We start from the raw sequence: 22269 nt of genomic DNA, 5'->3' as shown, positions 1-22269 counted from the left end.
TAATTAACAGCAAAGAGGGTTAATTTTATTTTTTTCTGTGCTATAGCGAAGAAATAATCATAAAATTGTTGGGATGAGGTTTATTGATGAAGTCTTTCACTACAGTCAGTTAATTAAATCTCATGAAAATTAAAAACAAAGTGGGATTTTACGTACTAGTAGCAACTTCAAAGACATGTGGCAAATTTTGAATCCAATTTACCCTTGATAAGAACATTACAAGCTTTGGCAGTGAAGTAGACAGCTTCCTTTGCGACGGAGTCAGCACGTGCAGGCAATATCGAAATTAAAACGAAGGAAAACAAGTAATTTTCCAGAAAATCAATGGCGACTTAGCTAAACAGGCGCAAATTAATTGAGAGGCGCTATAAAGCGGATCACACAGTGCAGCAGCTTTTCAGTTAATTGTGATAGTCTCAAGCTGCCTCAAGCAAGTCACATGAGTGCAACTACTATGCAAGAAAGCTCCATAGCGAGTTTTCGGTACATTTCTGCAGCGTTGTATGCGGTGTGGAAAGCGGCTGGCCTGGCACCGCTGGAAACGAAAACGAGGTTCGAAATGCGATGGCTGAAACCGAGGCAGTGTCGAGTGAAGAGGCTGCTAAATCGTCAGTCTCTCTGGCTGTTCACGATGGTGCTTCTCACGGCAGAGATGTGCTACAGCCACGACCGGTGGTTTTTCCGCGAATGGGATATCGAAACAGTAGCGTACTTGGCACAGGAGTGGTTAGGAAGATTGAAAGTGTTGGTCATGTACGCAATATGCAGCTCGACTGGACTGTGCCATTTACAGTCCTACATTGAGGCTCTCGTGCTTGTAGACTGTTGTCTGAGTGGCTGCCGAAGAGGAAGTGGAAAAGCCGTCGGTAAATTGTTACTGGCGGCTTATTTTTTAGTGGCGTTCCTCGTGTGTGGGACGACAGTGAGAGGGATTGGAGAAATTCACACGACGTTCGTAAACATGGTCCATACCTTGTTCGAGTCTATGATAACGCTGCAGTTCGTCTGCCTGGTTTTAGAGTTGTGGGAGAGGTTCCGGACTGTAAACGCCAGTCTGAGGGAATCCCTTCCGCCCCTCCGCGCGCCCGAGATGCGCGCGTTGTTCGGAGGGGCGCCGCCGTCGCCGCCGCCTGCGCGTCCTGGTGGTCTGCGCCGGCTGCGAGAGGCGTACGTGGCCTCAGCTCGGGCGGCGGAGTTGCTGCAGCGGCACTTCGGCTGGGCGCTGGCTGTCGAGGTGGCGTACAGCGTGGCGGGCGCGCTGTGCAGCTCGTACGAGATCGTGCGGATGGCGGCGGGGCCGCGCGGGCGCGTGCGGCTGGCGCTGAGCGGGGCGGTGTCGACGTCGGCGCTGTGGCTGGCCTACCACTGCCTCCGGCTGGCGGCCACCTCGCTGGCGTGTGCGGCGGCGGCCGCGGCGGCGGCCGACACCGGCGTGCTGCTGCTGAGGGCCTGGGCGCTCTCCGACTGGCGCAGCGCCGAGCTGGACCGCTTTCTGCGCCTCGCGCTGCACGGCCCGCCGCTGCGCTTCACGGCCGCCGGGCTGGTCCGCGTCGACCGCCGCCTGCTCGTCTCTGCCATCGCTGTCGTCGTCACGTACCTCGTCGTCCTCAGCCAGCACTGAACAAATCGCACCTCCTCTCTATATTCTTTTTCTGTATATCGCAATCTAGGCCGACATATGTCGCCTACTCTCAGTATCAGAGCTTGTAATTAAGTTAACACACTACTGGCCATTAAAATTGCTACACCACGAAGATGACGTGCTACAAACGCGAAATTTGACCGACAGCAAGAAGATGCTGTGACATGCAAATGAATAGCTTTTCAGAGCAGTCACACTAGGTTGGCGCCGGTGGCGACACCTACAACGTCCTGACATGAGGAAAGTTACCAACCGTTTTCTCATACACAAACAGCAGCTGACCGGCGTTGCCTGGTGAAATGTTGTTGTGATGCCTCGTGTAAGGAGCAGCAATGCGTAGCATCACGTTTCCGACTTAGATAAAAGTCGCGATTGCGGTTTATCGTATCGTGACATTGCTGCTCGCGTTGTTCGAGATCCAATGACTGTTAGCAGAATACGGAATCGGTGGGTTCAGGACGGTAAAACGGAACGGCGTGCTGGATCCCAACGACCTCGTATCACTATCAGTTGAGATGACAGGCATCTTACCCACATGGCTGTAACGTGGAGTCACGTCTCCATACCTGAGTCAACAGATGGGGACGTTTGCAAGACAACAGCCATCTGCACCAGCAGATCGACGACGCTTGCAGCAGCATGGATTATCAGCTCGGAGACCATGACGCTACATAACAGACAGGAGCGCCTGCGATGGTGTACTCAACGACGACCATGGGTGCACGAAAGGCCTAACGTCATTTTTTCGGATGAACCCACGTTCTGTTTACGCCATCATGATGGTCGCATCGCCCGCATCTCGTGGTCGTGCGGTAGCGTTCTCGCTTCCCACGCCCAGGTTCCCGGGTTCGATTCCCGGCGGTGTCAGGGATTTTCTCTGCCTCGTGATGGCTGGGTGTTGTGTGATGTTCTTAGGTTAATTAGGTTTAAGTAGTTCTAAGTTCTAGGGGACTGATGACCATAGATGTTAAGTCCCATAGTGCTCAGAGCAATTTGAACCATTTTTTTTTTTTTTATGGTCGCATCCGTGTTTGGCGACATCGCGGTGAACGCACATTGGAAGCGTGTATTCGTCGTCGCCATATTGGCGTATCACGCGGCGTGATAGAATGGGGTGCCATTGGTTACACGTCTCGATCACCTCTTGTTCGCATTGACGGCATTTTGAACACTGGACGTTACATTTCACATGTGTTGCGACCCGTGGCTCTACCCTTCATTCGAGCCCTGCCAAACCCTACGTTTCAGCAGGATAATGCACGACCGCATGTTGCAGGTCCTGTATGAACCGTTCTGGTTGCAGAAAATGTTCGACTGCTGCCCTGGCCAGCACATTCTCCAGATCTCTCACCAATTGAAAACGTCTGGTCAATGGTGGCCGAGCAACTGTCTCTTCACAATACGCCAGTCACTACTCCTGATGAACTGTGGTACCGTGTTGAAGCTGCATACGCAGCTGTACCTGTACACGCCATCCAAGCACTGATTAACTCAATGCCCAGAAGTATCAAGTCCGTTATTACGGCCAGAGGTGGTTGTTCTGGGTACTGATTTCTCAGGATCCATGCTCCCAAATTGCGTGAAAATGTAATCACATGTCAGTTCTAGTATAATGTATTTGTCCAATGAATACCCGTTATCATCTGCATTTCTGCTTGGTGTAGCAATTTTAATGGCCAGTATGCAGAGTGAATACCCTAAACCACTAACAGGTTATTAACTATTCCACTTGGTGGATCGAGGTTGGCAAAGACTGTTTAACTGGGTGATCAGTAAGTCAAGTACTCTAGCCCTAAAAATGGATATTCCAAAGCTAGAATGCCATCCCTAAATGCCTCCTCCGGGACATGAAACACTCACCTGCTTCGATGGACTCGGGCTCCATCTAGCATGAACCACATCTCGTCAAAATCAGGGTCACTTTGGATAATGCGGATGATCATCTTCCAAAACCTCAATGCACCGTTCGATAGTCACAGTGCCATTAAGGAATATCACACTGATTACACCGTGACTGGACAACTGGACATTACAGACCACACACTCACCTGCTAAGGGTGAAGAGACTTCTCGATCGCGAAGTGAGGATTCCCAGCCCCCAAATGCGCCAATTTTGCTTATTGATGAACCCATACAAATGAAAGTGGGCTTTTTTGCTAAACCAAACCGTGCTTGTGCGTGTTAATTCCCATTCCCAACTTGAGCCACAGCTGCAAAATACTAAGACGAATTATTTACAGACGAATGAAAAACTAGTAGAAGCCGACCTCGGGAAAGAGCAGTTTGGATTCCGTAGAAATACTGGAACACGTGAGGCAATACTGACCTTACGACTTATCTTAGAAGAAAGATTAAGGAAAGGCAAACCTACGTTTCTAGCATTTGTAGACTTAGAGAAACCTTTTGACAATGTTGACTGGAATACTCTCTTTCAAATTCTAAAGGTGGCAGGGGTAAAATACAGGGACCGAAAGGCTATTTACAATTTGTACAGAAACCAGATGGCAGTTATAAGAGTCGGGGGACATGAAAGAGAAGCAGTGGTTGGGAAGGGAGTAAGACAGGATTGCAGCCTCTCCCCGATGTTATTCAATCTGTATATTGAGCAAGCAGTAAAGGAAACAAAAGAAAAATTCGGAGTAGATATTAAAATCCATTGAGAAGAAATACAAACTTTGAGGTTCGCCGATGACATTGTAATTCTGTCAGAGACAGCAAAGGACTTGGAAGAGCAGTTGAACGGAATGAATAGTGTCTTGAAAAGAGGATATAAGATGAACATCAACAAAACCAAAACGAGGATAATGGAATGTAGTCAAATTAAGTGAGGTGATGCTGAGGGAATTAGATTAGGAAATGAGACACCTAAAGTAGTAAAGGAGTTTTGCTATTTGGGGAGCAAAATAACTGATGATGGTCGAAGTAGAGAGGATATAAAATGTAGACTGGCAATGGCAAGTAAAGCATTTCTGAAGAAGAGAAATTTGTTAACATCGAGTATAGATGTAAGTGTCAGGAAGTCATTTCTGAAAGTATTTGTATGGAGTGTAGTCATGTATGGAAGTGAAACATGGACGATAAATAGTTTGGACAAGAAGAGAATAGAAGCTTTCGAAATGTGGTGCTACAGAAGAATGCTGAAGATTAGATGGATAGAGCACATAACTAATGAGGAAGTATTGAATAGGATTGGGGAGAAGTTCGTGGCACAACTTGACCAGAAGAAGGGATCGGTTGGTAGGACATGTTCTGAGGCATCAAGGGATCACCAATTTAGTACTGGAGGGCAGCGTGGAGGGTAAAAATCGTAGAGGGAGACCAAGAGATGAATACACTAAGCAGATTCAGAAGGATGTAGGTTGCAGTAGATACTGGGAGATGAAGAAGCTTGCACAGGATAGAGTAGCATGAAGAGCTGCATCAAACCAGTCTCAGGACTGAAAACAACAACATTCATGTTGCAGAGAGCATGCCTTGAGTTACAGCTTCTTAATGTGCTGTTATGCGATGTCTCAGTTCATTCATTGTTGTTGGTAACAGAGGCACACAAACAGAGTCAGTATTCATGTTACAGAGAGCATGTCTTGAGTTACAGCTTCCACAGGTGCTGTTATGCGATGTCTCAGTTCATTCATTGTTGTTGGTAACAGAGGCACATAAACAGAGTCTTTTATAAACGACTACAAGAAATAATCACATACAGTCATGTACGGTGACCTTGGAGGCCAGTAATGTAAGGATGAATCATTTGGTCCAATGCGTTCGATCTATCATTCAGCAGTCCTTTGATTTAAAAATTCCCGCGCTTCCGGATGCCAGTGTGGCGACGCCCCATCCTGTTGGTAAATAAAGTCGTTCGAATCAGTCTCCAACTGTGGGAAAATAAAGTTCTTGAGCATATCGAGATATGTGCTTCCTGTAAAAGTGTTCTCGGCAAAGAAAAGTGGTCCATTCACCTTTTATTGTGAAACTGCACTAAACACATTAAATTTTGGAGAGTCCCTCGCATTTTGTACAACTTCACGTGGTTGTTCCGTACCCCATATTCTCATTTTATGACGGTTCACCTTTCCATTCAAACTGAATGTTGCCTCGTCACTAAACACAAAGCGTGGAAGAAAATTGTCAGCCTTCATCTTGGCAAAAACGAAATTACAGAACTTCGCACATTGTTGTCTGTCACCTCCACGAAGTTCTTGCAGTAGCTGGATTTTGTGTGGTTTTATGTGTAAACGTCGACAGAAAGTACGCCAGACTGACATTGGGGACACGTTGAGCTGTCGAACTGCACGGTGAACGGATTTCTGCGAACTCCTTGTGAACTGTGACGAATAGGATGCTTTCGACGTCTGTGTCAGACACTCGGGGATGGCCAGGCGATTTGCCTTTGCAGAAACAGCCTGTTTCTTGGAATTGTTCATCTCCTAATGTTCTGTGCTGTAGAAGAATTCACACCATATTTAGTATACAAGTCACGCTGAACAGTTATTACTGACCCGCTCCGCGCAAAACGTAGAACACGAAACGGTTTCTGCTGTCCCGACACCATTTTCACTAGAACTGAAGTGGACGCACACTGCTACTACTTAGCGAGAACCATGTAAAACTCGAGAGTTTGCTCTTTCCAACAGTACATTGTTCAGGCACATATCTCAAATAACATAATAGTTATGATTTTTTAAAATCAGATGAGTCTTTTTGATACACCCTGTATATGATATACCACTGCATTGCAAGTTCATTTTTTTACTCTAACTGACTGACTGGTTAAGTAACTATGTTAAATTACGTAGGCAAGTCCAGAATTGTGTATTAACTCACTTTACTGACTTCTCTCTAACGTTCTTACAAAAAACTGAACAGACTATTCCCATAGCCGGTAATGGCAACTGACATGTTCTCAGTAGACACATAATTCACTCATCCCATTCCGCTTTCCTCTTCGTAACAAAGGCAGCAGAAATTGCTTAAGCGAGTTTCTAATCGATTGTAAAATATGCAAAGACAAAAAACTCGACAGTTACTGTGAATCGCGGATCTAAATAGTTTAATTTAGTGCTGCAGTGATATGACTTATGTGAAACTTGATCTAACAGGAACAGGACAAAAGCGACATCAGAAGACGATATCCCGCGTTCCTTACTGTACCCAATATAAGTAATCACGTAGCTCAGTTACGTTTCGTGTATTTATATGTGCACTTGAAGCTCATCCATCGTTCTGTGATCTGTTGTGCTGCTATACCAGCCAGATGATTTGTTCGTGAAGCTCTTAAGAATTTCGCACATTCGGACAGTCGAGAAAGCAGATATGTTTTAGGTTAGGGCAGACTTGGCGAAAGTGTTTCGGCAGCAGTTCAATTGAATGATGAAGTGTATCCTGATCATATCAAGTCCTCGCGACCTTTCTTTCCAAACATAATGGAAAAATTCAACAAATTGAAGTTTTGACGTACAAAATATGCCAACAAAAAACAGCAGCAATGGATTAGAGAAGTACAACTGACATTCACGTCTCTACGAGGCAGCTTGAATGTGTGAGTGGTGTCAAAGGAGTACTCTACGTAGATTGCATTCCAAATCATTTCGCGCTGTCGACAACTACATGGCAATAGCTTTCAAAATCTGTTACAGTTCTTCGAAAGGTGTCAACTAAATTGTACAGTAATGCAGCGATTCTGTGCAAAGTTTTTTCAGTATGAAGCTTCGTTTACGGACCATGGACATATCAATCTTTGGAGCGTGCATTACCGGTCAGTTGAAAATTCACGTTGGCTGAGAGAATAGGATAAACGACTCGAGCTGTCAACGTGTGGTGTTAGTTTATCAAGAATCGCATCATTGGTTCCAGTTTTATTGATGGGACTCTAAGCAGCCACTAATGAATACATTCCCCTATAGATAAACTGTTGCTGTTACTAGAAGATATCTCATTCGACATGAGGCGATCTATGTGGAAACAAATCGATTACTCTCCCGCCCATTTAACATAGATAATTACAGACCGTCTCAAGAGAATATTTGAAGATGCTGGATAGGTCATTGGCGACACAAAATGGCTTGCACACTGACCAAATCTAACACTTGTACACTTTAGCTGCAGTGAAAATTAAAATAACATGTCTACAAGGAAACAGCAATGACAGGAATGCTGTACAAGATAAACCTGGCTATGAAGTCTTCCGTGACGGAGTTATTGGAAAGAAAGGTCTCAGTAAACTTACCACGTCAAATTTAGACTCGGCAATATTGCCGAGAACTTTTTATTCAATACGAGCCTGTGCCGTGAAGGGACCAGATGAAATTCGGCATGCGATACTGTCCCTTCGAAATCCAATTACAGCATGTATCAGTGTTCAAGGTCAACATTTTAAGCACTTGATATTACAATCACAAAGATGATTTAGTTGTTTACGTAGTAAAGTGGGACTGATTTCAGTGTATAAAGTAAATATGTAAAATAGAATTCTGCAAAATGTGGTGCAGGTTTTTTGCGTTTTTCATGATTTGTAGGGAGTTAAAAGTTAGTGGCTTTGTTCAGCCATGACTCCACATTACTGTTGGTATAAATTGAGTTCATTCTTTCGTTAATCTTCAGGTAATACTTGCACTTGCAGTGATACAATATGTGTGTGGGTTTCTGCACTGAGGTTGAAGTTATTTTGTGGAATATATGGGTTTTCTTTGTGTGCAAAACACGCATGTTCAGCCATGTGTTATTCACAGTGGGTCCAAATTCAGTACTTTGCTAATGATTTAATAGATCTAAACTTGTGGAATACAACGAGTACCTACACAAGTGCATTAATTTTCTTGGTTTTTGTGACGTGTAATTTAATGTATTGTTCACGGTTTGGTATGTGCTCTGGATTGAGCCAAGATTTCTACAATGAGTATGACTTAAATTTGGCAGCAGTTACTTACTGGTAGTGGAGAACCACTTTTATTTATGAGATTGTTTTTTGTGAGCATATTCATTCCATCGCCAACCACATAGTTCTGTGCAATAATATGAACTTCTTATAAAAGATTAGCTATTCTGTGTTGACATATCTTCGAATTTATTTTCATTTAAAGTGCAGAATATACATGTACATTATATTGTTGAGTACATTTTCTTTATGTACATCATTCATCATGAGTTTTGAATAAATCAGTTGAATGGAATATTTAAAAGAAACTCAAGTTACAATCCCATCAAATCTTTAACGCAATGGCATACAGGGTGAGTCACTAACTATTGCCACTAGAATAACTCCGAAAGTACGATAGTAGCTGAAAAGTCTGTGGGACAAATGTTGCATAATATGACGTTGGTGTTTTGTTGCTATAAGGGGACGCTTCAGAGATATGGTCAACTTTGTTTTTTTTAATTGGATTCTATAGTTTGGTACTTATTTTCTGATAGCGGCTGTCGAGCTGCGTCCAATGATTTGTAACAGTAAGGTCTTTGAAGGTCAACGAAGGTCACAAAGGTGGCATGAACGTCCATATACAGAAGGTGTTAGAAGTGATGGCCATTGGTATCATTGCAGTGCTGCAATCTTCTTATCATGGACTGAGTGGTATTCCTTATCACTTCGGCATTAATCGAAGCACATGCTCTGACAGTTCTCTCTCGTATATTATGCAAATAGTAAGTATTCGCTGAATACTGCGCAGCCATCTAACGTGCCATTGACATGTAAACGCCATTCGACGGTTTCTCAATACAATACTAATAGGAACGGTAAGACTAGTATCGTCGAATCAAGCGAATGTGAACGATGTATTTCTTCAAACAACAAGTCGACATGCTTCTCATTTGTGGAGAATGCCAACAAAACTTAATGAGAGCTATACACTTATACGCTGAAAGATATCCTCAACGTACTCACCCTACACATCGTAAATTTATAAACTGAGAGCAACTAGATCTTCAACGCATAAGAAACATATCCGGCAAAGGAAAGATGCTAACTAGGAAACAGAAATTGGTACTCTTGCCACTATGGTTCGAGATCCTTATGTTAGTTACCGTCAAATCGCAAGGAAATCTGGCATGAGCCAGATAAGTGTTGTTCGTGTTCTGCATCGCCATAAATATCATTCTTACCGTATCAGTCTCCACCAAGAATTAACTGGTGCGAATTGTATGCGTCACACTGAATTCTGCCGATGGGCTCAATTTCAGATTCCGAGGGATGACATATACTAATTTGATTCTATTTACTGACAAGGCTATATTCACGAACCATGGAAATGTTAATTTGCGTAACATGCATTATTGGGCAACCGAAAATCCATGTTGGCTGCGGTAAGTTGCATACCAAAAATCGTGGCTAGTGAATATATTGTGCTGGGTTTTGGAGGACCGAGTTATAGGCCCCTATTTCATCGAAGGAAACCTTAGTGGTAGGAAGTACACCACATTCCTACAAGAAATATTAGGTCTGTTATTGGAAGAAATACCTTTAGGAACAGGGAACAGAATGTGGTATCAACACGATGGGTGTCTGGCACATTTTTCGCTGATGGCTAGAAATGAGTTGCAGAGACAATTCCCAAATCGTATTGGACGCGGAGGAGATGTGTCGTGCCTGGATCGTTCGCCAGACTTGACGCCTCTGGATTTTTTCGTGTGAGGATTCGTAAAAGACATTGTTAATAAAGACATTCCAACTACACCTGGATATATGTGAGAGAGAATTGTCAGAGCATGTGCTTCGATAAGTGCCGATGTGGTAAGGAATACCACTCAATCCATCATAAGAAGATTGCAGCACTGCATTGATACCAATGGTCATCACTTCGAACACCTTATGTAACTGGAGGTTTATGCCAAATTTATGACCTTCGTTGACCGTCAAAGACCTTACTGTTGCACATCATTGGATTCGTCTCGATAGCCGCTATCAGAAAATAAGTACTAAGCTATAGCATCCCATTTAAAAACAAAAAACAAATTGACCATATCTCTAAAGCGACCCCACCTAGCTACAAAAAATCAACGTCATATTATGGCCCCCTTTTGTCCCTTGCAACTTTTGTCCCGCAAACTTTTCAGCTCCTATCATACTTTCGGAGTTATTCTTGGTGGCAATAATAGTGACTCACCCTGTGTAATAAGAGAGGCTTACATGGGTAAAAATAGATGTATTCTGATCTTTCCATTGCGTGATTTAAATGACGTAAGACCTTTCCTTGAGTTTCATAAGAGATATTAAGAACTTCAAATCAGGATATCTCACCTAGTAAGTAAAATAAGAACTCAAAGAAAAGTAACAAAAATAAAGCAACTATCTTTTATATTGCGATCAAACCCAGTTCATACGGTCTAGAGAGGCGCAGTTAATGGAGAGAGTAACTAATATTAACACATCACATAGCTGGCCCTGTCAGGATACATACTATTCCTTCACTTAGATACATTTTACATGTTGACCAAAGCGCAACAGCGAGCATATGCATTACTACATTATTTTGATACGTTTTATTATTAGCTGACCAAGTTCCATACATGGTACGTCTGCAATGTCCTTTCCAATGCCATAGAAAAAACATATAGTTCGATTAAAGGTCGATGCCGCAATTTTGTAACTATAAACGTTACAAAATACTTGTGGGCTTTAGAAAATCTGCCATATGGTGAGTTATAATTTAGCGGAAACCGCCCCTCGATGTATTTACTCTTCCTCTATTTTGGGTGGCTTGTCTTAGCTGTCCGTGTATTGTTCTCTAGGTCACACACGCCGGTTGTTCCACAGTTGCTAATAGACAGCTACTTCTACGTTTACATTTACATACTCCGCAAGCCAGTGTTCAGTGCATGATGGAGGATACTTTGTGCTTCTGTTAGTCATCCCTTTTCTGTTCCTCTCACAAATGGTGGGACGGAACAGTGATTGGCTTTAGGTCGCTCATGTGTGCATCACATTATTGTCTTGTTTCCTTCAAGGCTTCCCATCAAATATCAAGAATTATTTTTGAAGTACTTTCGTAATAATTGGACTGTCTCGTAACAAATCTAGCAGCATGTATCTAAATTCCTTCGCTGTGTTCCTTTAATATGACTTGGTAGAAATTCCAAACACCCTTTTATGGGAGCTCTTACACTTTTCTATAGCTCTCCCCAATAATCCTCAATAAAACTTAGTCAGTCATTCACCTTCCATACAACTGTCATTACGTGCTCCTTGCATTTCACACATATTCACAACTTTACGCCTAGGTATTTCCTCAGTGATTTTTTTATTTGCCCTTAAAAAAGTAGAACATGTTAATCACTCAAAGAAACTTAAGTTTTATGAAACTAATGGCTTCACAAGCAACTAGTTTGAATCATGTTAGCCAACAGGATACAAAAAACTATACTGAATAATTCAGCGGTGTTCGAAGGACAGAAAATTTCAGCGACGATAGTGAAGTTACAGAGTCCGACAGGGTTCTAGTTCTGTTCCACTCTTGTTCATTATGTATGTGAATGGCGTTCCGCTTAACGTTCCTCAAGCAGAACTGGTACCTATTGCAGATGGAACTAGTGTTATGAATCCTGTTAGCGAGAAATCAACAGAAAGTGATATTATCCAAAGAATTACTTATTGGTGGTCTGAAAATGAACTCTACCTCAGTTGGAGAAAACATACTGTATTCAGTTCTCTGCAACAAATAGTCATGCGAAAAAAATTGTGTAGCACGTCAACTGGAGTTAGTAAACTTTTGATCTCCGTATAATTGCTGGTCTTGGAAACAAACGAATCAACTTCCTGACATATTTTGCGTATTTTCTCTCGCTAATGAATTATGGAATAATTTCAAGAGTAACTCATCACTTAGAAAGGAAATATTGATTGCACAAAAGCTAGCAGTAATAATAGCTTAAGGCATTCACCCGCAGTTATCTCTTAGGTATCTCTTCAAGGAGTTAGGTATTGTAACAGCATTTTCGCTCTTTGTATGTGTTCACTAATGAAATTCATCGTAAACAATTCATCACATTTTTGGAAGAAGCTTATGTCCATACCGACACCACTAAAGAAATTCGTCATAAACAATTAATCGTAAGTTTAGAAGGTCACCGATGCCCATATCTTTTTCTGAGTGATTAATATGATCTACCTACTCAAGCGCCTACAGCATATCACAATATCTTGGCGTAACGTTGCGAAATGTGAAGTGAAACGAGAACGTAATGACAATTGCATGGAAGGTGAACGGTCGTCTAAGTTTTATTGGGGAGAGTTATGGGGAAATGAGTACTTCCGTAAAATGCATGGCATACAGAACACTTGCTCGATGCCTTATTAAGTACTGCTCTAGTATTTGGAATTCCTGCCAGGCCGTATTAAAGGAAGACGTCGAAGCAGTTTAGGTAAGTGGTGCTAGATTTGTTACGAGCCGGTTCGATCACTACGAAAGTACTGAAGCTAAGTCTTTAATTATTTCTTTTTATTTAAATGCTGACCTGCCGAATTTTGCCTGTCAAAGGCAATCAAACTTAAACTATTCATTTATTACCCACAATATACAAGCCCAGCGCAATCTGACTGCTCTGTAATGACCACATGACTTCAAATGATTAGCTCAAAAGAATGGCCCTGAATTAAAAGAAATCCTAACAATAACCCATACATTTCATAAGTCACTTACCTCACATAATATGTTCATTACACGAACTACAGCAATCGCAGCAAGCAGCAACTACATTCAGCTGAATAAAAAGATTGTAACTGCTATAGGCATATGGTTAGCAAAAGAAAGATTTTGTTGAAAAGCAAATAGTGTATTTGACAGAGTTTACCTTAATCATGTGACATCCAGTTCCAAAAATCATATAGTTGTCAATAATTCCATTACCCAAACATTACCAACTATATCCATCCTCATTTTACAATGCATGTCCTGCCAACACTAAGTCTCCACTAACAGATCATGTCCAAGCTCATCACTGTCTGCTTGCTAACTGCTTACTGCAAGTCCGTCCAACCACAGGGTCTCTTACCGAGGGTGCAGAGCGCTCTCAACGATATTAATTAATTAATTACAGTCCATAGCGCTGCCAACATACAAACATGTACACAGGCTACTTAATAGCACCCCTGCTCCCCTCAAAAATTTTTACAAAGTGTTATGGGCAGTGACCAACGCTAAGTTGTTAAAAAAATTATATTAACAATATCACATAGATCAGATGCACACAAAGGTTAAGTAATATGCTGTTGGTCAATAAAGTAAAAATTAGCCCCAGAGTCCTTAAAGACAGTTCTGATTCAGCAGAAGTCTATGCCAGTTTTATGGACAAAGGCTGAGCAGTAAAAGAAAATGCACACGTAATTAGTGGACAACCATGCAGTCTTGAATGAGTAATGTTGTCCTCCCCATGGAAACACAGTGCTAACTCTTGATATGAAGAGTTCAATAGAGAAGACTGGTAATGGGCCACAAGAGAGCAGACCCACAGCAGAGTCAGTCGAAATCATGAAGAATATTGGTAAAATTGGTGGGTCACCATAGAGCAGACCCAGAGTATTCCTTGTAGAGATTGTGGTAGTAATGGGCGACGAAAGGTGCAGACCCATTGCAGTCCTTGTAGAAATGGACAGCAGCCATCCATTGCGACTGTGAGGGTGCACAATCATAAGAATCTTGAGGATAATGTGGCAAGTCCATGAACCCACTTGTGCACTCTAATTATTAGTATTTTTTTTTTTTTTTTGCAATACCCTTACAACCAGCAATGCTGTTAACCAATTCCTTGCTGATTTATCAACACACATGCAAGCACTAACACAGTCATATAATCTCTGTGATTTTTTATATATAGTATGACCAACAGGCAAATGTGTGAAGTAAAATGAATCCCTACCACTTATCTAACTCGAAGAACTGGTGTCTATACAATTACAGTCTTACAGCATACTTATACAATTACAAATGTAAAGGATTGGATTGTTTGGAGGAAGATACCAAACAGCGAGGTCATCGGTCTCATCGGATAATGGAAGGACGGGGAAGGAAGTCAACCGTGCCCTTTCAAAGGAATCATCTCGGAATTTTCCTGGAGCGATTTAGGGAAATCACGGAAAATCTAAATCAGGATGGCCGGACGCGGGATTGAACCGTCATCCTCCTGAATGCACAAAAGTAAAGAAAACATCATTGTAGTAAAGAACATGATAGTACAAATAACATTTGTAATAACACAGGCTTTACAAAAAGGATAAAAATAAGCAAATATACGAATATTACCGGAATTATGACACAAGTAAATAAATGAAAAATGATAATGTCAGTAGAAACAGAATAAATAATGTGTAAAGATCTTTCTAATGTTAAGAACATGGTACAGAAACAGAGATTAGATTTGAAGATAACAACATTCCTCATCATAGTGAATGCAGCTAAGTATTAGACCAAAAAAATTCTACCAAATTTATCTTATAAGGTAAACACACAGAGATAGGGAGAACACAGACACACAAGGATACAGAAACGTAGCGGAATAACACAAAAGGAAAGAACAGGGTCTGTTTTCAAGTGTAAATGTGTCTAAGTGTAACATTTGGTAGTGCAGTACTTGTGTTAAGCAATTTATACCAACTTTATGCCCATACCTGCTTTACTTTCATTTTCAACTAAAACTTCAGTAGATTATCGCCAACTACTCTTACTTCAACATTTGTTTCCACAAAAGAGAAATCCTATTTACCCGTATTTGACCAAAAATACTTCATTTCCTCTTTCAAAATAATTATTCCTCGTTATACAATACTTTTTGGCCAAACCTTTTTCTTATAGCTTCTCAATGCATTTCTTCCCAACTCATCATAACTCATTTTCTTATATACCATGCCTCCTCTTAAGCTTACTTAAATCTACTGAGATCAGATAGGTAAACTAGAGAATAAGGCAATGACAAAAATGCAAAGTGGCAAAGCAAGCAGAAGCAGCAGCATATCTAAATTAGTAAAGCAAATGCAACATTACAACTAAAATAAGGTAATATGCAGTAAACAAGAAAAATAAATCAGTGGTAAAACTGGCTTATCACAGTAATACAGAGTAAAATACAGTAGGACATTGCCCGACAGATAGCAACAGCAAATGCAATAAGTTATACCTAAACATGAGAAAGCACAAAAAGAAAAAAAAATATAGGAAAGACAGCAATGCAGAAAAGGGAAACATCTGTAAGCTCACAATAATATATGTATATCTGTGATCATCAAAACTAAGCAAAGTGTCAGCACAAGGAACAAGATCTATTCTATCTCCCATGAGAAATGCAATGATTTTATTTCACATCTTAACACTAAAGTGATGCACCACAACAACTTATTCTACCAAAAAAAAATTACCAAGTCCTGAAAAGAAAATTATGTATGCAGTTCCTGTTACTAGTCTCTTCTCCTACTTATTATTCTTTCCTTTCCAAGTGCTCTTTTTTAAGAATGTGAGGCATAAAATTATTATTTAATGGATCTTATTCATGTGACATCCAGTTCCAAAAATTACATAGTTGTCAATAATTCCATTACCCAAACATTACCAACTACATCCACCCTCATTTTACAATGCATGTCCTACCAACACTAACAGATCATGTCCAAGTCCATCACTGTCTGCTTGCTAGCTGCAAGTCCGTCCAACCTTACCGAGGGGGCAGAGCGCTGTCGGCGATATTAATTACAGTCTATACCACTGCCAACATAGAAACATGTAAACAGGCTACTTACATTACTACAGAAATAGTTCTTGAGATTTGATGGACATCCTTCAAGAAAACAAGACAATGACATGAAATACTAAATAAGGAAATGACTGCTGGTACAGTGACGTAAAGCCAATCAGTTTTCCGTCCCTCCATTTGTGAGAGGAATAGGAAAGTAATGACTTACAGAAGTACAAAGTACCCACCATCATCTACTGAATACTGGCTAGGTGCAAACGTAGAAGTGGCTGTGAAGTAGCATCTGTAGACCAACCAGCATATATCACATAGGGAACTATACTAGGGGAAACATGGTTACTTAAGACGGGCCAACCAAAATAGAGGAAGAACAACTACATCGAGATGTGGTTTCCGCTATATTACAACTCGCAATATAACAAATTTTCTGAAATACAATAGAGGAAACGATGATCTTACCTACTTATTATTATAGCTTTTTAATGTCATCTGTATCTTGCAGCTGTCAACCTGACTGTATTCAGTATAAGCGAAGTTTCAGTAAAACCGCTTTCCGTCCCAATTGTTTCGTGTTTTATTAAGTTACACGATGGATTTTGAACCCTGTGTTTCCATCTTCAAGTCCAAATCGTCCGTCACATAATTTACATTTGCTCTTGAGTGAGGTGAAACGCATTTTCCCGTTATGTGAAAGTTAGATGTCAGTTTTGCATATCCTGAACCCAGTGCAAAAAATATGTGGTAAAAGTGGAAATTGAAACAGTGTAAAACTTATAGAACCAACAGGGAAGAACATTTCTAAGCTTTCGAGGTCAGTTTACGTAGGTTTATTTATTCTGTCGTTGCACATCACGTCACTCAAGGCGCCATTTGTTTAAAACTTTAAAAACCATGGAGGTTACAAAAAAAAGAGATGGTTATTTAGAGTTACGCTGTACGTTGTTTTGAAGACCCGAGGGGGCGGGGCCTGCCGCCACCTTAAATAACCCGAAACATTAGCACACTACTGTCTGAGATTGCCAAGCATGCAGTCATATCCTGCGTATGTCAACAAAGTGAACGATTATTCAAATGTCAAAGGAACAGAACTGCATTGAGGTATATCTCCATGCAGAATAGAGTTCTTGTTGCATTCGATTCTACAAGCATTAGTTTCACTACAGTTCACACATCTTCTCACTCTGAAATCTTACCTATGATGCGTCATTCAGTATGTGACCAATAATAGCACTTTACAGGTTAAAAAGATTGCGTAATTTTTAAACATATTCCAGCATTGTGCTAAAGTATAAATGCTGCTAATGGAATCGACTCAAAAGACCACGTAAAATCGATATTTGGCTTAAACGTGTGTGCAAGTAATTTTTTGTAGCAATTACAGTCTAACCTGTGTAACATACAGGCCTAGCTTTTCAAGAGTAGCCTATTTGCTTCCCCGATAACGCCGCCAGTTGTTCACGTATAATCGAACATATCACTGCTGGAATATACTACTACTTTGATCATCTGCTTGACTTTACTTTTGAATTTCATTTTGAGGATCTCAGACTGTGTAAGTCTATACCATGCTTTGTGATGTACAAGTAGTTAGTTAGTCAGTTCGTTTAATGGTCCCTGTATCACTTACACGACAAATTCTAATAACATGGAAAAAGTCATTTTCAGTTAACATCAGTTTATTTGTAATTATGCCTCCATGCTGGTCGTTTACCAGTTTTTTTCTTTTTTAATTAAAGACAGACAGATGTTCATCAGTAATTGACACGCATCAGAATTCATACATTACAATAATAGATAGTCTTCTGCAGAATATCAGGTGTTATCAAAGAGACACATTTTTTTCCTTTAGCTTCAAATTTTACTTTTCTTTCTTTCAGGCATGTTATATCAACTGGTAAGTGATCAAAACTTTTGGTTGCAGCACTGTGGACCCCTGTTTGTGCTACAGACAACCATAATGTGGCGTAATGAATGTCATTTCATTCTTCCGGCATTGCAATTATGTACATCATTCTTCTTGTTGAAGTGCAGTGGATTATTTACAACAAACTTCGTGAGGCGGGCAGACTGGCACTCAACGCCGAGTAGCAGGCAGGCAGGGAGGAAAGAGCGTTCACACAATTTTTCACCCAAAGCCTTTTCCAGAAAGGAAACAAAGCACGCACACACACATATGCACACAATCGTACACACAAAACTCACACCCACATGATTGCTATTTCCAGCTGTTCTACCCAGAATCTGTTTAAGAGGTAGGAAATGTGAAATATGCGTAATTACCGGCGGGAGGAATCTAGCTAGAGCTTGAGACGCTGCACCAACAATCAGCGAGGTCACGTAGCCGTGTCTTGTGCAGGGACGAGGCCGTCGATTCAATGTAGCTCGGATACCGGAGCGCTTGCGGTTTGGAAGGCAATGACAAACACGGAGAAGAATAGAAATAAACAGCGCAAGCGTAATTAATATGCACAAAAGAATATATTGCTTCAACGGATCCACTTACAAATGAGGTGTAATTCCTTTAAACTTTAGATTACGATCGGATCGATTAGTACACCTGTATAAGATGCGAGCTGAAATTTTTGATGAAACGACTGCGTCTTCATACAATCAAAGCACCAGATGCTGTTTGGGATGCACTGTTTACTTTTATTGTAGTGATTTCGTTTCTGTCATTTATCTTTAGTTTTCCTTTACTTTACTCAGGGTCCGTCCTTAATCTTCTTTCCAGCATTTTTCCTTTCCCTTGGAAATCGCAAACGCTCCGGCATCCAAACCCAGTATATCAACGTTCTCGTCCTCCCACAACACACGACTTTGTGACTGCACTGATTATTGGTGCAGCTTCTTATGCCCTAAACTCCTCCCGCTGATAATTATTCATTTTTCACATTTCCTATCTCTTTAAAAAAAAAAAGATTCTGGCTAGAACAGCTGGAAGGAGTGGCAACGTGTGTATGTGAGTTTTGTATGTACCATTGTACGAGTGTATGTGTATGTGTGTGTGTGTGTGTGTGTGTGTGTGTGTGTGTGTGTGTGTGTGTGTGCTTTCTTTCCTTTCTGAAAAAGGATTTGGCTGAAAAATTATGTGCAAATTCTTTCCTTTCTGCCTGCCTGCTACACGATGTGTGAGTGTCAGTCTACCCGCCTCATAAGGTTTGTTATAAATAATCCATTGCACTTCAATGGGAAGAATGATGTGCATATTTGCAATATCAGAAGAAAGAAATGACATTCATTACCCCACATTAAGGTTGCCTGTAGCGTAAACAGGATCCACAGTGCTGCAACAAAAATTTTGATCACTTACCAATTGATGTAACATGTCTGACAGATAGCAAAGTAAAATTTGAAACTAAAGGGAGAAATGAAACTTCCTGGTAATTTGCAACTTTGTGCCAGAGCGAGACTCGAATTCAGGAACTTTGCCTTTCGCAGGCAAGTGCTCTACCATCTTTTTTTTAAATCTCATTTTGTTCGCTTTGGTTCGTTGCATCTGCTCGGGGCGGACGTCGTAAGACATCCGCTTAAGTTCGTTGTTGATCGATGAACTCAGTATTTTTTTACTACAGAGGGCTGCCATCGAGCTACCCATGCACCACTCACGGCCCGTCCCCGCAGCTTCAGTTCTGCCAGTACCTCGTCTCCTACCTTCCAAACTTCACAGAAGCTCTTCAGCGAACCTTGCAGAACTACCACTCCTGGAAGAAAGGAAACATACCCAGGCTGTAGCTAAGCCATGTCTCCGCAACATCCTTTCTTCCAGGAGTGGTAGTTCTGCAAGGTTCGCAGAAGAGCTCCTGTGAAGTTTGGAAGGTAGGAGACGAGGTACTGGAAGAATTGAAGTTGTGAGGAATGGTCGTGAGCCGTGTTTGGGTAGCTCAGATGGTAGAGCACTTGCCCGTGAAAGGCAAAGGTCCCGAGTTATAGTCTCGTTCTGGCACACAGTTTTAGTTTGCCAGGAAGTTTCATATCAGCGCACACTCCGCTGCAGAGTGAAAATCTCATTCTAAAGGGAAAAATGTTTCTTTTTGATAACATCTGATATTCTGCAGAACACTATCTCTTATTGTAATGTGTAAATGGTGAGTCTAGGAATTACTAACAACTGTGTGACTTTAATTAAAACATAAAAACTAGTAAATAATAAGCAGACAGATCTACAACGGTCGAAAATGTTAAAACTTTTACGTGTATTACTTCAAGATCTAATAAATTCGGTAATCTTTTATATAGAAGGCTGTGGATCGCTGTGCTATAAAAGTTAAATTATGTGTTTGTATTGGTAGCACTGTCAAAAACAGTATCGTATCGTTCCTTAGTATAAACACGCGTTGTATGTCGAACTGCTAACGTATCTCCGAGGGAAAGTGACAAATTGATTGGTAAATCTCTCAAAAAGTAAAGTATGACGCCAAAACGAAGTCATTTTAAGAAATGTAGGTTTCATGATAGATTTTCGAATGAAGGGGAACACTGTGTTCAACACGTGGCGTGTGAAGTTATGGACAATGAAATAGAGGCAAACTCGTCAGTATCTTGAGAAACACCCATTAGTACTTCGAAGATAAAAAAAAACCGTTGTGATGCACAGTTTTCTCAAAACGAAACTGATGTAAATAATAGGTTAGGTTATATTCTGATAGATTTACTCATCCTAACAAGGGTGTTAGATGAATGTGTGTGTTGTAAAATATGTGGAGGGCCAGTTAGTTTACATGAGGACAATGAGGTACCAAAGGGACTAGCCAGGAAACTTATCATTAATTGTGCCAGTTGTAAATATACTCATTCATTTTGGAATTCTGATAAGTGTAAAGATAACCATTTTGAAGCAAATGTTAGGTGGTTTTATGGATTGAGAGCTGTTGGCAAAGGACACACTGCAGCAGAAACAATGCGTGCCATGATGAATAAGCCATGCCCACCTTGTAAAATCGACAAGTATGTAGGATTTATTTGAGCTGCTGTAGAATCTGTTGCAAGCGAGTCAATGAAGGGTGACGCGAACGAAGCTGTTGAAATAAATGATGGTATGACTGACATACCTGTAACTTTTGATGGCACTTGGCAGGAGTGTTGCAATGGTGACCAGTGTGGATACTGTAAAGGTAATGGATTTCCAGATTTTAACCAAACATTATTATAAGTGTAAATCAGGGAATGAGGAAGGGCATATCTGTGACAGAAACTATGAAGGAACAAGTGGTGGTATGGAGGCCTCTGCAGCTATTGAAATTTGTAGTCGATATGTGAACAAAAGGGGAATGTGTTAGACTAAGTTCTTAGTTGATGGAGACTCAAAAGCATATAACAGTGTGGTACCCGCTCAGCCTTATGGTGAGAAGATTATCACAAATCTGGAATGTGTTGGTCATGTCCAGAAGAGGATGGGCATTAGGTTGAGAAAGTTGAAACAAAGTTTGAGAGACAAGAAACTTTCTGGTGATAAAACCATAAGAGGTAGGCTGACAGACAAAATGATTGATGAACTACAGCAGTATTATGGGATGGTCATTAGAAATAGTACTGAGGATTTGTTAAAAATGTAGCAGGCAGTATGGGCTACCTTCATTCACATACTGTTAACTTATGAAAAACCAGTACACCACCTTTGCCCTCGTGGACCTGATTCATAGTGCAATTACCGCAATGCACAGTACTCAAACAATTCATAGAGCCATAAACATTCCATCCCAGCAGCCGTCATGGGTATCATAAAACCTATTCACAGAGACCTGGAAAATCTTAAATTACTGAAAAAGTGTCTGTATGGTCAGACTCAAAATCACAATGAGTCGTTGAGTAATCTTATATGGACTCGCTTACCAAAAACTCTTTTTGTTGGAATGAAGGCATTAAAGTGGGGGGGGGGGGAGTCAGTAATGCTGTTATTACTTTTAATGATAGCAACATTAGCAGGGTGAAAGTGCTACAGAACATGGAAATTAATCCCGGAG

General features: G+C 41.0%; 1 protein-coding gene across 1 annotated transcript; it reads left to right on the top strand.

Moving 5' to 3' along the window:
- The first annotated feature begins 961 nt into the window (after positions 1-961).
- On the top strand, positions 962-1621 carry LOC126335728 (gustatory receptor for sugar taste 43a-like). Its single transcript, XM_049999183.1, has one exon. The coding sequence runs from the start codon at positions 962-964 to the stop codon at positions 1619-1621; it is 660 nt and encodes a 219-aa protein (XP_049855140.1).
- Positions 1622-22269: the final 20648 nt, after the last annotated feature.

This window comes from Schistocerca gregaria, chromosome 2, assembly GCF_023897955.1.
Source record: "Schistocerca gregaria isolate iqSchGreg1 chromosome 2, iqSchGreg1.2, whole genome shotgun sequence".
NCBI lineage: Eukaryota > Metazoa > Arthropoda > Insecta > Orthoptera > Acrididae > Schistocerca > Schistocerca gregaria.
Note: the sequence above shows the minus strand (reverse complement) of the source record. Positions and strands in the feature narration are given on the sequence as shown.